The following is a 16,425-nucleotide window of genomic DNA, read 5'->3' as shown; positions in this document are numbered from 1 at the left end:
AATGGGGCAATTTCTTCGGTTAATCTTCTTTTGAAGTCTCGCAACATCGAGCTTAACGTATGTATTTCGCTATTTATACGACAACGTCCACGCACTCACAAGGAAGTTCTTCTCAAAGCTTTCGAATTCTGAATAACAGTGCATTTGATATTGAGTGTGTAAGAGCTTTGAAAGTCAAAGCTCGAGGGAAATTTGTCGGACTTTTATGTCGAGGTTAATATATACTTCTTTTAATAATCCTACGGGCCACTCGGCCTCATGCTGGTCAATTAGGTTGAGAGCAAACTGTAAAAAGATGTGTCTTCTTGGCATTTACCCATTAACTGCTGTAGCATTTTAAGACATTTTTGTAATATGGTTTCATTGAATTCAGTCTATTAATATCTGTCTTGCACATTTTTCTTCATTCTGGCTTCCAATCACCGATTTCCTTCACGGATCTGCTCGTGACTTTTCCATTATTCTTCCCCTTAATGTCTTACTTTTCGAGGCATCGAATTTGTACCTTTCGCAAAGCACGTGGTACCAATTATGCCACACCACCGCCCGTTTGAGCCTCCTTAGGGGGAGTACTGAAATAGAGTATTTTCGGTTAAGGATAGAGCACGATCTATAATCTTATATCCTTTTTGAATACTTCTAGGAACGCTGGCTTGATGCGAAATTTCATTTTCTTCGTACGTGTCCAAATTTTCCGCCTATTTATCTGGCTAAATGATAAACGAGTTACTTGTGGTTGCCAACATTTAACTCCAGAGGTCTGGATGTAAATCTTCGATCGCGTCGCTGCGATGTTCGATATTTCATTCGTCTGCGAAGCATTTTCGGTTATTGCTACTTTGTTCCAGGCACTCGCTCCAGATCAACCCGAACTATAATTGTGAAATGGTGGCATGGATGGTGAGAACCGGATCATACTGAACGTTGGAGGAATTCGTTACGAGACCTACAAGGCGACTCTGAAGAAGATTCCTGCTACCCGTTTGTCTAGGCTCACCGAAGCCTTGGCCAATTACGATCCAGTGCTCAATGAATACTTTTTCGATAGACATCCCGGAGTTTTTGCTCAGATTTTGAATTACTATAGGTAAGTGTTCTTATTGCGACATGCACGCAAACAATGTTACATACATGTACTAATGGCTAAAAGTTTAGATGCAGTTAAAAGAACGTGATTTTTCCGTCGATTACCCTGCGATTACGCGAATGTTTTCCATTTGAACGCTCTTGCCACACGAAAATAGCCGAGAAGTTAGATTACGATCAATAATTTTGGCCAAAATCGGAGAAAAAAAAATCTCGAAAACATTAAACTTTATTTTCATCGAAAAAACCACCATTCGCTTTCATAACAATTTCCACCGGTTTATTTGAAGTTTCCCGCCGCATCGATGTCCACGCACTTTCCAATTTCTGCCACGATTGAGCCGTCCATGAAGGACCCGAAATTCGAATCTTCTAATCTTATTCTCCGCATAAAAACTCGTTGACTTCGGGCGACTGCGGAGGCCAAATCGTCTGCTCCACCGTTCCAGCATTCTCTTCGTCTTCCGAGTGGGTTCGACAGAGACGAGAAGTGCGCTTGGAGCTATTATCGTGCCGAAGGACGAACTTACGTCCAATAAGTCGGCACCCCGGCGGCATGACATTTTTGACGGGGATTTTCTTACATCCCTCCTTCTTCGTAATTCCATTAATTGTGACGAAATCGCTGGTACCGCGCCCAGAGAAACGTCCCCATGCCATGATGGGACCAACCCCACGCTTTGCGGTTGGTACCAAACGCTGAGGAGCCCTTTTCTCCCAAGGAATTCTCGTGATGAAAACTCGCCGGTAACGTCCAAAGATTTGCGATTTCGATTCGTTCGTCCACAACATATTTCTCCATTGTCCAATAGTCCAATTACGATGCTCACGGGCCCATTGAAGGCGTTTTTGTTTGTTTGCCAACCGTAACAACGGTTTCTTCTCAGCAATGCACCCCTTTAATCCCCTTTGTCTCAGTCTCTATTTTACTGTCGTTAACGATACGGGGTTTATCCGGGTACTGTTTAAAGTTGCCCGGATTTCTGGTGCTGTTAACCGCCTATTTCTTTTGCTGGTGACAATAACATGAGCGTCTTCTTGTGGGGTGGTCACTTTTGGCCGTACACGAGGGCGATCGCAAAAACTCCCCGTATGATTGAATCGGTTGATGGCTGATTGTACATCTTCGAGAGAAACTTGTACTTTTTTTGCTATCTGACGATTCGAAAAATCTTCGCCGTGTAAAGTGATCATTGCGCTTTACTTTTCAGTCCTAATTTCGATCCTTTTTGCCCTTTTAAGTTCCTTAAACGGGCGGATTGTGAAAGGGTTTATCCACGAATTATCCAGAAAGGCTTCGACGTGTTCTGCACTTGAGCACACGTGGCGGTAACTTCGAATGTTCTTTCAGATCTCTTTTAGGTGTAAACAACCACAATTAATTTGAACGTGGATCATAAAAATAGCAGGCGAGTGGTAAATCCCCCATTTCCGATAAGCGAAGAAAGACCTTTTTTACCCTTGGCGTTCCGACTCCAGCACTCACGAAGTATTGAGTGGATTTTTTGTCTGTTTTTCACTTTAAACATTAAACATCAGCAAAAAATAAATAAACAGCCAAATTCAGTAGCCGGTAAACACAACTGACGAATGATCATTCGTGATTAACCAAGTGTATCCAGTCCTTTGGCCGGAGGTGTATGTATATAAATATATAATAATTAAAGTCATAAATGTATTAAACGGACGCCCCACGAGTCTTTAGGGCGGGAGGAAGCCCGATTATCTCGGTTTTTAATGCGGCACGTTGAAATTCGAACGAATAATCTACGAAGTGATATCGGTACTGCCTGCCTTTTGTTGAGGTACCGCTCCATAGGTCTTCGAAACGACAGGCGATGGGAAATAAGATGCGACGGTTCTAGATCCAGTAAAATGGGAAACAACTTGCGAATTCAAGGCAGTAGTTTCGTTATACAAGCGTTGTCCGACGGAATAATAAATAAATTTCCTGTTGCAAAGAGAACGATATTAAATTAACATTATTTATGTACAGCGTCTCCCTAAAATATTCGTACAGTTACACATACAACCTTCTTTTGTGCATAGTAATGATACAAATAACCAAAATCAGACGGCACTTTGGCGTACGCTCCGTATTAGTTTTTGCTTATTAACAACGCAAAAATATATTTATAATTCAGTATCAAAATATTGAGAAACTGAAAAATCTTAACAAACAGGCCGTTTTTGGGGTTTCCAAAGTATTCAGACATTTTTAGTGGATCGTAGTTTCGTCCATAAGAGTGTGTCTTGTGTTAGATCTAATGTTTTAACAGTGTTCCAGGGCACTTATTAAAGTTGCCCCTAACACCCGTATGCATTTTTGAGGGGCCAAAGTTGGTAGAGTTAAGAATAAGGCAAACATCACTTTCGGTTTGCGGCAATTGGTCATTTTCAAGTTTGAAAAGAACTTATCCCAGAGAAAAATTGGCGAAGAATTTTATTCGAGCAAGAGCGTGGTCGCAGACATTATTCACCGGTACAAAGTTGAAGACAGAATTCTTTCCATCAAACAAACTGGCCGTCCGAAATGAATAACGCTCGAAAAGAGCGATACATCATGAAGACTATCAAGGAAAATCCCGGAATTAGTGCCCTTAAACTGAAAGTGGCGCTGGAAAATCAAACTGGCAAAAAAGTGTCTCCAGAAACTATACGAAGATGCATAAGAGCAAATGGTTTTGATGGTGGGGTATCCAGGGAAAAAACCATGGATTGATACTAAAAATAAGAACTTTGGGGGAGAATTTCCATCGGAGATAGTTTTAAAACCGGAAAATTATTGGAAGGATGTAATTTCTCCCGATGAGTCAAAATTCCGCACATTTTGGCCCGAAAGGCGACAAATCATGCGGAGCATCAACGAAGAACTGAAAACAAGCAATTTACGTCCTGCTGTGAAACACGGTGGCGGACCAGTAATGATGCATCGTATCGGTCACAGGACTTGGGGAATTAGCGTTCATTGATCGAACAATGGAAAAATGATTTATTTAGAAATAATTTGTTAAAAACTGCCACTGATACGGGAATTCAGGGGAGTTTCAAATATTATCGAAGTATGATCCCAAAAACGACGCGATGAGTGTTAAAAAATGGACGCTCTGTAACTGTCCAAAACTCCTAACAACCTCAGCTCAATCTCCGGATGTCGATTGAGAATGTGTGGCAACAGTTGAATTTGCAAGTGAGACAATATTCAATGACGAATGAAAATGAGTAAAAAAAATTAACTGAAAAGTGGCACAAAATTAACCTTAATTTAATTTAAAAAAAAAAAATTGTGTTGTCCATGCCTTAACGACTGTCCGGCCTTAACGGTCTCTATAACAGCTAAAAGCTGTTATAGAGACTCAAGGAGGTTACACAAAACGTTAATATTTCTTCCTCACTTCTTTACTGTTTGTTAACGTGTTCGAAACTTCAACGCTCGAAAATTTGTGCGATACCAAAAATGTGTTTTTCTTTTCCCCATTGTTGATATTTCTAGATAGTTTTAAATACATTTTCGCGTTGTTAGTAAACGAAAACCAATACAAAGCATAAACCAAAGTCCCGTTTCCTAATAGTTTATTTTTATTGTTGCTGTAACACACAAAAAGAGATTTTAAGTGTCCCGACATTTAGGGAGTCACCGTACATTATTATGAGGAAAAAACTAAACAACACACATCAACGACAGAACAGGTTGTTCTAAGACCGAAAAGAAAGATAAGGCCCTCCGAAGACTCCCGCTGCACACTCCATCCAACTAAATACCACACCACCGCACTGATACGTGATGGCACAGTTACAACGCCGCGATCACAGCCGAACCATTTTTGACTTGTTTCCCCTCACGAGACAAAGAACTCAATCTCACTTCCCCTTCAAACTCAACCTATTTGAGATTGGGCGACAGAGGGGGGATGGAACACGACCACCCGGATCAATCCGTTGATTTCCAAAAAAATCGCCCACGGTCAGATTGGCTATCAGCAGAAGAATTTTGGTGTGCCTCCCCATGAATTAACGGTCAATGCATTGAAAAAGATTTGAATTGCAAAATCAAAGCGATGCATTGCCTGACAATAGATGACAGTAAGGCAAGTATGAAAAACTAGCGGCGGGGGCGAGAATACTCGTTCGAACGGGCCGCTCTGTAATCGCCTCCACGCTTCGTCTACGACTATTTTCTCATGCATTCAACCCTCATACGAATATTCACGTTTTGCTAAACGAAACTTCTCGTTTGTGTACGCTCCTGGTAATCCGTGAGCAAAATAGCTTTTAAATTTTTAACAAGCAATCTCTTTCAACATTATTCCCAAACCTGAGCTTATAATCTATTTTTGAATATCGTCGGTGACGTTATTTGAAGGGCTTTATGAATATTTACGAACTTCTAATCGGTCCATTTATACCAGTGCATGGCTAGGGCAAGGACTTTTAAAAGTATAATGAGATCGCTCATTTCTGGAAAAAAAAACATTTTCCACGATTGCCGTGTTGTAACGCATGCAGCGGCGCAAAGAGTCTGCGCACAAGCAATAAAATCGTTTCAACTCTCACAGACTATGGGAACATGAGACAATGAGTAAAATTTAACACGAGCACGTACCACTCTCGATTGAGCGGGTTAATAATTATAATGCTGTTGAGTAACGAGTGAACAGGTGCCAAGTTTATTCACAGCGTTTAAATAACAGTGAATTTAGCAGCGGGAAAAAAGTTTGCGTACATTAACAATTTGAATGAAATTAATAATTAACAATAATCTGACGACTTCCTTTAACCTACTTGGTATTGAGTGGGCTAATTTAGCAGTCTCCTCCTGAGAAATGATCGACCATTCATCTTGCTTGTTGCAGTAATGGACTAAATGATTGCGAAGGACCACCATGAGCTCGCGGTCTCAGCGACACCGTGTCCGTGCAAATAAATGAAACCCAACAACCTTTTTAACTGTAACAAAGGTTTATTGATCACCAACAAATTCGCACAGATTAACAACAAAAAACCTTACGAATAACAACTTTCAATGATAAACCAGCTGGTACACTAATTAAACCTGTGTAGGAATCGTGAGTGAAGTATTCGCGTACGAGTAAGTACTCGTGCAAAGCAACGAGTCAAGAGTCCGAAAGCCCCCAGAAAGAAGCTCCCGTTTCGCATTTTACGAAGCTCGACTATTAAAGTTGATGGTAAACGCACATAGGCGTACCAAGCCAGGAGGGCATCATCGACACATCTGCTAGGTCTAGCTTCGTAGCGTAACTAACTTTGATGACATAATTAGGGTTTTATTGAAGGGCGGAAGACCTCGAAATCGGGGACGTGGCTAAATTCTGGCCCGTACAAAAAGGCGGCGGAAAGGTTTGTTAGACAAAGATTTGGAAAAGTGCCTACCAACACCTGATCATACGGTCAAACGTCCAAAGAATTGGTAATGTTCATAGGCGTAGCACACGCGTCTCTAATATACTGAGCCCAGATTGCGTTCTAATTGTACGTGGATCATCATTAATTGGAATTATAGTAATTGATCAACCCGGTCCTCAGCCATTTAGTCCACTACACGAGTCCCAACACTTCTTGCGACTCCTCTTTAAGCTCACCGTTCGAAGTTATTTGATGTTTTCGGACACTTTGGTGCAACAACTCCCACAAATGCCCACAATGGTATTAAGGCCTGGCGATTCAGGTGGGGCATGCCATTTCTTAGTAGTGCTATGCGGCAGCCGTTCTTCAACGATACCTGCTGTATGTTTGGGATCACTACCTTGTTGATGAACTTAGTGATCCCTTAATTTCAACTTTTCGACTGAAGGTCTTATTTTTCTCTTTAAACTGTCCGAAAACACGAAACGATCCATCTTCGAGTCAATAAATTCCAACTCTCCCACTCCACTTGTTGACATGGACCCCCACGCCATACATGTCCACCCCCGAGCTTTACAGTGGATATTAAATGCTTTGGATTCATCTCGGTATTGGGTTTTCTCCACACAATTCGCCTTCCATCTGGACCCCAAATGTTAAATTTACTTTCGTCGGTTCGGTTAACTCGATCCTTAAACTCCAAAGGCTTACTAACATCAATTTTCGCAAACAGCAATCTCTTCGTCTGATTCATTTTAGAAACAAAAAGCTCCCTTCGAGCAACACACCCTCTGTATCCACCGTTTTTTAACAAATTCTGAACAGTTTCGGAACGAACGGTTTTATGAAATTGTTGTTCAATCATTGCAACCAGCTTAGGGGCACTAACTTTAGGATTTTCTTTAAGAGTCCTTAACTCACACCGCTCTTCTCTCTGATTTAACAATTTGGAACGGCCAGATCTTGCTTTTACCGAGAGATTTCCTCTTTCTTTGTAATTTTGAAATTCCCTTTGTACCGATGAACGGCTTTTACTAACAATTTTACCAATTTGCCTTAGTGTTTTTCCTTCTTTCCATGATTTTATTATAACTTCTCTCAAATCAATAGCAATTTGCTTATTGTCAGGACTCGTGTTGGAAACTTTTGCCAGATCTACGTGCTAAAAACCTGTTAATGGTCTAAGATTTATACTTCATAATTAGGTTCCTCGTGTAAGCACAGCAACCATTACCAGGCTTACTCCGGCATTGAATTGTTTTCTTTAGTGATATTACCGAAAATGGGATAAAATCTCATATTATGGAAAGACGGCAAAAGACAAGCTTAGGACGCCGTAATGTAGATTGAAAGGGCATTAACTAGTGGTTCTAACTAATGCATCAAAATGTATACATTCCATTTGAAATAAGGAAGTTATTCTAAATTATAGGTGAGTGAAATATGACTACTTTTTTTGCTCACTCTGTATATCACTTTTATTTTTAAAAAAATCATTCTAGTGTGAAAAATAGTTTGCATTTCAGAAGATACAGTGAAAAAGTTTTAGCCAATTAACTCATTTAATTTAGGAAAAGAATGTTTTCTCGATCCTCGCATTTTTATATTTTCTCAAATTTCTCGAGAAATGTTTATTACACAAACTTCCACTATTTTCTTCCTCTAATTCTAAATACGTAATAGAATATAAGATATTCCATTAAAAAGACACAAGTTGGCATTATGTATTTTTTTGCGACACCCTGTATAAATGAAACTATATCGAAGACGTACCTTACAAGCTCCCACGTACACCTCCAAAAGCAATTTTCGATCAATATCACTAATAAGCACATAATACTCCGAGGGGCTCGTGGTGCCCCACCCTGTATTTAACACGTGCAGCAAATGTTTACCGAGATTAGTCTATCCAATTACAACGATCAATTTGTTTCGATATTTTCCTTTTTTCGCAAATATTCCAATAAAATTTTCGATTTGAAACGAACTTTGTTGCTTGCACGAAGACTTTTTCCGCCACCGTTTGACTAAGAACTGAAGATTATGATATATTAATGTAGGAAGCAGCAGTCAAATCAACCACCCTGTACATAGTTTTTAATTGTATCGCATCGTGTGTTCCGACCAGGTCGAGACTCCATCGGAACGGTGGTAGATTGTAAACGGAGTTAGGGTTAAATTATTGTTACGGAGATGATGTACCCCTTTGGCACGCCCATGGCAGACTTTGGTCGGTCCGTGAGAATTCCCATGCACACGTAATTACCGCCGATGGCGGACTTCTTATCAGCTTCAGCACCACGATCCGATGCGGGGGCGGGTGGCGCACGTGGCGTCGATGGCACCCCCAAAGTAGGGTACGCCCATGGTGCGCCGCCAGGGGGTTTAGTATTTGAGACTTTCCCGAAGACGGGGAGTTCCTATTCTATTCCAACTCCGATTCCCATTGATATCCGATTCGATTTGAAAGCGAAGACCAAAGCAGCGTCCACCCTCATAAACACAGCTTTGAGTTATACCCTAGACTAACGAAATAAAAACCCACATTCATAGCATATTACACGCCAAGGTTGTAAAATATGTCGTTATGGCCCTGACACGAGTGTTGGGATATCATCGGTGCCTCGCGACCTCGGTGCATGTGTGATCCTGTTCAACTACTAGATTTGACAACGTCGGAATAAATTTATTTAAACCAAAACATCAACGATGACGTTTTGTCTCTCATTCAACTCCTCTCATGCCAGGCATAGATAAGGCAACAATGGGGGATAATGATGATAGGGTGACGCCGCGTCAACTATGTAGGTGCATATGTAAATATGTAAAAAATAGATGTGGGAGTGTTTACCTGTTATTCAACCGGTTCGAGTGGGTGCGAAAAAGGAACTTCACAGCCGTTTAACACACCCAATGATGGTGTTTTTCGAAGTTACTTGCGGAATAAAAAATTGCCCATGAAGTTTTAACGTCCCAAAAAATTAGGTGAAGCAAACTCAAAACACTTAAATTTTATAACGAGTTCGGTAGCGAAGCAAAGTGGGTGTTTTCTGAATTAACTTTCGTTTTATCCGGCGGTTCAATATTTTAATAGGAATGAAGCCGCCCATTCTGTCGGATTTATTTAACAACTTCCTGGGGAATTGAAGTGTTTGCAATGTTTAAGTTTTAAAGACGATCCCTGGGGGATTCGTTGTATAATACAGGATCTTCTCGAACTTGTGCCGGGATGCGGCTTTTCCGTGTCCGAAGCTTTTGGGATCTAGATGCGCCTCGAAAAGTAGTTTTTCACTTGTTTAATGGATGGGTTATAGGCCAAGGTTCGGCAGTGATAATTGATAAAATGCAGAAGGCAAAAGTTTGATAAAAGAGTTAATGCGGTTTCAATGTAGAGTTCATAAAACTTCTCTCTCAATAAGAAATGCTTGAGATATTGAGTAGCGTCCGGAAGTAACACGAAACGTTTCCATTTGAAAAACCTCACTTTTTTTGCCTGCTCTGTACAATTTTGAAAAGTGCCCCCGCAGTCCAAAATTTGTTGATTAAATCTCTTCAACTCCCTATAAATCAGCAAAAAACTTTGTTCAACTCGTGCAGTAAAGGGCAATCCCAAAAAAGCTCAATAAGGCAGATCGGCAAAAGAAAATTGCAGTTCTTGTCATTATCATCCCTCGCCTGTCTTTGCGACTACGTCACACCTCAAGCCCCATGATCAATTCTTCATTTTCCATTATGAGAAATTGACTACGTCATTTCCTCGCGGAAGAAACCGTGGACACAAAAACTTTATTTGCCGAGATGTGACGGTATAACATCATTAGAACACGTAATGAGACGGTTTATGCCCGCTCATGCCTACTAATGGATTCTAGGTCGGCACTAGTTTTAATGAGTTTTTAGTGTTCAGGACAGCGTCGTATTAATAAAATTCACCTTGAGAAAATTTCTAGGAAGGACCCAAGATGGCAAGAAATTGGAAAATATTCAAACCTTGTGAAAGCATGCGTTAATAAAGCACCGGTATATCATTATTTGCATAAAATTCAATACCGGGAGAGCCTTTTCAGCGAAATTTAAAGAAGACAAAGACTGCATTAAAAGAACGGTTGATATATTATATTGCAGAATATTGTATTCTTTGAAGTTACTTAAGCATAAAAAAGAGCAAAAGCCCTTCATTTTCCTTTAAAGAAACGAATCAACAAAGGAAAAAACTGTCACTTTCTTGAAAACCTTTCTTACATTATCGTAACTTAAATTTTCGCTAGCTCTAAGTGGCTCTACAACATAGAGAGCGAACTTTTATTAGATTAACCTGATAGTCATAATATGGCTAAGTATATTTTTTGCTCTCTTATAAGGAGAGGTATAATTTCAACGCAGAGGTATTGCCAGGAGTGGGGAATCACCGGTAGTTGGTGTTGTTACATCCCTTGTTGCATCCGACTTGTTGAGGCGGTGTCAATAGCAGGCGTAGAGTTGTTTCTAACTTTTCTTTTTTGCCATCACCGTTTGAATGCCATCTTGGGATCTTTCATTGTCGAAGCAACGAGATGTTTACTACAAGTTCTTCGAATTCCTCTGTAGCTTTAGGGACACGAAACAATAAAGTTTTGTACGTATTGACGCTGCTACAAGACTCCTAATTTTTTTAGGTTTATGTATGATCTGCTTTCATCTATGGTTTCCCACTTCAAGGAGCAAAATCGCAGGTACTGAAGAGGATTGAGTCTGGTGATGGATGATAAAGAAAAAAAGCTGAAGTTAAAATAATGCGATTGTGTTCGGAAATTGTCATCTCTACAGGGTGTAACATAAGTAGGCGTTTTCCTTTTAATACGACATAGACCTCAAAAAACTAAGCAATATTTTTATATAATATTTTTTCGAAATCTCAAAAAAAACAAAATATGCGCAGATGAGTTTTAATACATTTTTGTATAAAATCTAAATCCATTCCTGCATAAAATAGGAATTCAATTTGAAGGAAATAAAATGTCTCACAAAAAATTATCAGCTATTGCGAAAACGCAAAAAACATTTAATGTTTACTGTTTTTATACAATTTACCCACGTCGCCTAAACATCAGTCGTGAAGTTTAGCTCCAGGTGTTATTTTGATAAACCATCACTATTAATACTATTAAATTGACAATGGCCCATAATTACTCGAATTACGAATTGTTTATTTTTTCTTCTTTGTTTCTTTATTATTTTTTTCTTTTTTTGTTTCTTTCTATTTTTTCTTGTTTTGTTTCTTTATTATTTTTTTCTTCTATTTTTTTTCTTTTCCTTCTTCATTTGTTTCTTTATTATTTTTTTCTTTCTATTTTTTTTCTTTTCTTTTCCTTCTTCATTTGTTTCTTTATTATTTTTTTCTTTCTATTTTTTTCTTTTCTTTTTTTCTTCTTTTGTTTCTTTATTATTTTTTCTTTCTATTTTTTTCTTTTCTTTTTTTTCTTGTTTTGTTTCTTTATTATTTTTTCTATCTATTTTTTTTCTTGTTTTGTTTCTTTATTATTTTTTTCTTTCTATTTTTTCTTGTTTTGTTTCTTTCTATTTTTTTTCTTTTCTTTTTTTCTTCTTTTGTTTCTTTATTATTTTTTTCTTTCTATTTTTTTTTCTTTTCTTTTTTTTCTTCTTTTGTTTCTTTATTATTTTTTCTTTCTATTTTTTTTCTTTTCTTTTTTTCTTGTTTTGTTTCTTTATTATTTTTTTCTTTCTATTTTTTTTCTTTTCTTTTTTTTCTTGTTTTGTTTCTTTATTATTTTTTTCTTTCTATTTTTTTTCTTTTCTTTTTTTTCTTCTTTTGTTTCTTTATTATTTTTTTCTTTCTATTTTTTTTCTTTTCTTTTTTTTCTTCTTTTGTTTCTTTATTATTTTTTTCTTTCTATTTTTTTTCTTTTCTTTTTTTTCTTCTTTTGTTTCTTTATTATTTTTTTCTTTCTATTTTTTTTCTTTTCTTTTTTTCTTCTTTTGTTTCTTTATTATTTTTTTCTTTCTATTTTTTTTCTTTTCTTTTTTTTCTTGTTTTGTTTCTTTATTATTTTTTTCTTTCTATTTTTTTTCTTTCCTTTTTTTTCTTGTTTTGTTTCTTTATTATTTTTTCTTTCTATTTTTTCTTGTTTTGTTTCTTTATTATTTTTTTCTTTCTATTTTTTTTCTTTTCTTTTTTTTCTTCTTTTGTTTCTTTATTATTTTTTTCTTTCTATTTTTTTTCTTTTCTTTTTTTTCTTCTTTTGTTTCTTTATTATTTTTTTCTTTCTATTTTTTTTCTTTTCTTTTTTTTCTTCTTTTGTTTCTTTATTATTTTTTTCTTTCTATTTTTTTTTCTTTTCTTTTTTTTCTTCTTTTGTTTCTTTATTATTTTTTCTTTCTATTTTTTTTCTTTTCTTTTTTTTCTTCTTTTGTTTCTTTATTATTTTTTTCTTTCTATATATACATATGTATATAAAATCTTTATTTGCAAAAGGAAAATGGCTATCAACCGTTGTTGGTCTTTCTGCCCATGATATAAACTACTAAACTTAGTGTTTCATACTGTCCAAGAGAAAAAAGAAGAAAAAACAGAAATACTTGAATCAGTTGCACTATTTATGTTTACAGGCTGTAGTGCTCTATCAGGGTTGTATTTGGGAATTTGAGATTTGACTGTCTTGTTTGTCTTGTCAGACACAGTGGGGTTACATTTGCCCAATCGTCAGGATTGTCCTTCCATTTCGCTTCATTGTCTAGAATTCTTTCCGTTATTCTTGTTCCTCCGTTTATGTTGGTGCTTTGGTTTTCTTTCTATTTTTTTCTTTTCTTTTTTTCTTCTTTTGTTTCTTTATTATTTTTTTCTTTCTATTTTTTTCTTTTCTTTTTTTTCTTTTGTTTCTTTATTATTTTTTTCTTTTCTTTTTTTTCTTTATTATTTTTTTCTTTCTATTTTTTTCTTGTTTTGTTTCTTTATTATTTTTTTCTTCTTTTGTTTTTTTATTATTTTTCCTTTTTTATGTCTTCTTTTCCATTTTTTATATAGTGGTACAACTTATTGCTATATAACTCTCCGTATAAAGAGTAAGAATAAACAATGACTATTGATACTATTAAATTGGCAAAGGCCCATAATTACTTGAATCCCGAATTGGTCGACATGTTGATATACGGGGAGTGGCACGAGGAAGCCGTCGCAGCTTCGCGGTTGTATGCTGAGCGCTTTCCGGGAAGACATCATCTTGCAGCCCGTAGATCTATCTTGTTGGAAGAGCTCGTGAAACCGGAAACCTAAAAGTAATACATGGTGTACATGTTGGAACACCTAGGCCACCTAGAATGGCACCCACTGAGGAGCATGTTTTAGATATCGTTCAGGACCATGCAACTACCAGTACTAGAAGAATCGCAGAGCAAGTTCCTACACCTCACATGGCAGTGTGGAGAACTTTAAATGGAAACCAATTTTATCCCTATCGCGTGCAACGAGTTCAAGCGTTAATGCCACAAGACCATCTCCCAAGAGTATGCTTTTGTGAGGGACTTTCACAGGAAATCACTCGTAATGAAAAATGTTTAAAGTGTATTCTGGTAAGGGATGAATCAATTTTTACCCGTAACTGAATAAATAATTTTCGAAATACGCACGTACGGGCAATGGAAAATCCTCACGCTATTTGCCTAACTAATTTCTAACAGGGATTTTCTTCAAATGTTTGGTCCGGCATGGTTAACAGCATGCTTATCGGGCCTTTTTGTTTTTTAGATTGAAAGACAGGCTTAGACTATCTCCATTTTCTGGAACATAATTTGCTTGAATTTCTTGAAAATATGTCTTTAAATGTTGACATGACAGTCTATGTCGTCTTTACGTGACCGTGCTCCAGTTCAGTTCAGGCGCGAAGTACGGGATTGTGTAAATGATCAATTTCCTAGCAGGCGGGTAGGTCGGAACGGACCAATAAGATGGCCGGCACGATCACCAGCTCTTAATCCATGTGACTTTTACTGGTGGGGGTACACGAAAAGTTTAGTGAAATTAACACAGTGGAAGAATTGAGTGAACGGATGGAAAACGCCGCAGAAATAATTAAAGGAAAACCATCTTTTCTAACGGCACGCGCAGAATCGTGGATAAGGCGAGCGACAATTTGGGCAAGTGAAACCAATGGAGACAATTTCGAACACCTTTGGTAGCCGGCTTCGGAGTGAGTAGTACCTAAAGATGTGGTACTTATTAAAACTTTCATAGGCGCATACTTCGGTTGTTTTTGATACTTCGAAAAAATGTCATATAAAAATATTGTTTAGTTTTTTGAGTTCTACTACGTGTTAAAAGGAAAAACCGTATTCATGTTACACCCTGTATAGGTAAATAGGGTTGCATCGAGGTACACTTAAGTCCCACAGTGACTCAAATATGTTGATATACTAAACTTTGAAAAATATTTTTTTAACTCTCATTCTGTTATTTAAATTAAAAATTATCATCACCATTGTCAATATTATAACATATGCGGCCATGTTGTTGATGTTTTATTGCAATTTTTATAGTAAAAAAACAACTCAAATTCCTGATAACTCGTAAATACATAGATAAATATGGCTGAAAATTTAATCGTTTTTCGTGTTCCCTATGACAAACACGTGTACCAAATATTATTTAAATAAAATCGTTTATACAGGGTGTTTTCTTTTCTATCTCACACGGCACATTTGCTCGTCCCCACATTTTTGACACTGTCCGTATGTGTAATTTGGCAGTGCAGTCAATTGTTACCTGTTATTTCCCGGTGAAAAACGCTATTACCGCATGGACCTTACGATCGGTCACTCGTCGATTGCAAATCGCTAATTGCGAATACTGCGAGTTGTCCCATCATGTGCGTTGCTATTGGTCAGATTTCACGGACAGATCTCGCAGTCCGCAATTCGCAAAGGTGCGAAAGCGGGACTGATCGACTTCTGCCGCATTAACAAAAATCTCCGTCAAGAGTACTCTTCGTGACTTTCAGCACATCTCGCCCTGCTGATTTCATGATTTCTTAAGCTGTAAGCCTGTAAATCTGAAATATCTGCCCTAAAAATCCCTTGCCCGGCTGAGCTTATGAATACATTTCCACTTATTAGGCCGGAGTTTGGCAGAAATCGCTTTAAAACCGGCTTTACAAAGTATTATGTAAATTTTCAACAGAGCCCATTGCGGGCAATTATTTCAGTCATGAGGCCTCCAGCTAACAGTAAAATTGAGATTAACGCTAATGCCATTTAGAGGTTGTCTACGGGAGACCGGAAGCTTTATTTCTTCGTTCGAAGGAAAACTAACACGGAAAGTGCGAAGACCATTAGCCAGCGATGGTATAGAAGCTGTCATTAAGGGCGAAAATGATCGTTAAAGTTTGAATGTATTTTTAAATAAATCTTCCAGTTTGCCTCACTTTTGCTCGTAACAAGATCATAATAAATTTAACTTATGTGAAAGGGTGTGGAATGAGATCGTATCTTTGACGATGTATCATTTGTACTCGCTGTTAAATTTAATAGTTCACTGTGTCTAGGGGCATGTCTGGTCCGGTTCCGGTAGTTACACTAATGGATTCCTCGCAGCTGGAAATTATTGTTATGGGGACAATTTTTCAAAATTTTGTCAAGGAGGGCCAGCGCTTGCTCGTTAGATTTACACTTTTGGGCTCCTAAGAGGGGATGTTGCGCGATTCTCTTTAATTACCAGATAATTTGACACAAAACCTCCTTTTGATCAGTTAACATTTTCTCCTTGCTTGAGCTGTTTATACAGGGGCCCCAGAATGAGGGGGTCAAGGCTCAACCACACATGCCTTGGTCAACAATGTATCGATTCGTGGCGATATACTTAGATACGAAATTGTCTCGTTGTGGAGATACAGCAAGTCAAAGTTTCACTTTTTTTTTTTTAATTTTGAAAATAAGTCAAAAACGGCCGTATGGATTGTAACGAAATTTGGTGCACTTCTCGGGGCA

The 16,425-nt window shown here is 37.6% G+C and overlaps 1 protein-coding gene across 5 annotated transcripts in view; it reads left to right on the top strand.

Annotated features, from left to right (window-relative positions):
• The window catches only part of LOC136350824 (potassium voltage-gated channel protein Shaw-like), a 61,921-nt gene that overhangs the window by 30,360 nt on the left and 15,136 nt on the right, over positions 1-16,425 (top strand). For all 5 annotated transcript variants that reach the window (XM_066302908.1, XM_066302910.1, XM_066302907.1 and 2 more), the window contains one exon: positions 849-1,087. In XM_066302908.1, the coding sequence (XP_066159005.1) occupies positions 894-1,087 (194 nt within the window). In that variant the 5' untranslated portion in view covers positions 849-893. The remainder of the gene's footprint in view (positions 1-848; positions 1,088-16,425) is intronic.

Source organism: Euwallacea fornicatus, chromosome 4, assembly GCF_040115645.1.
Source record: "Euwallacea fornicatus isolate EFF26 chromosome 4, ASM4011564v1, whole genome shotgun sequence".
Classification (NCBI taxonomy): Eukaryota; Metazoa; Arthropoda; class Insecta; order Coleoptera; family Curculionidae; genus Euwallacea; species Euwallacea fornicatus.
Note: the sequence above shows the minus strand (reverse complement) of the source record. Positions and strands in the feature narration are given on the sequence as shown.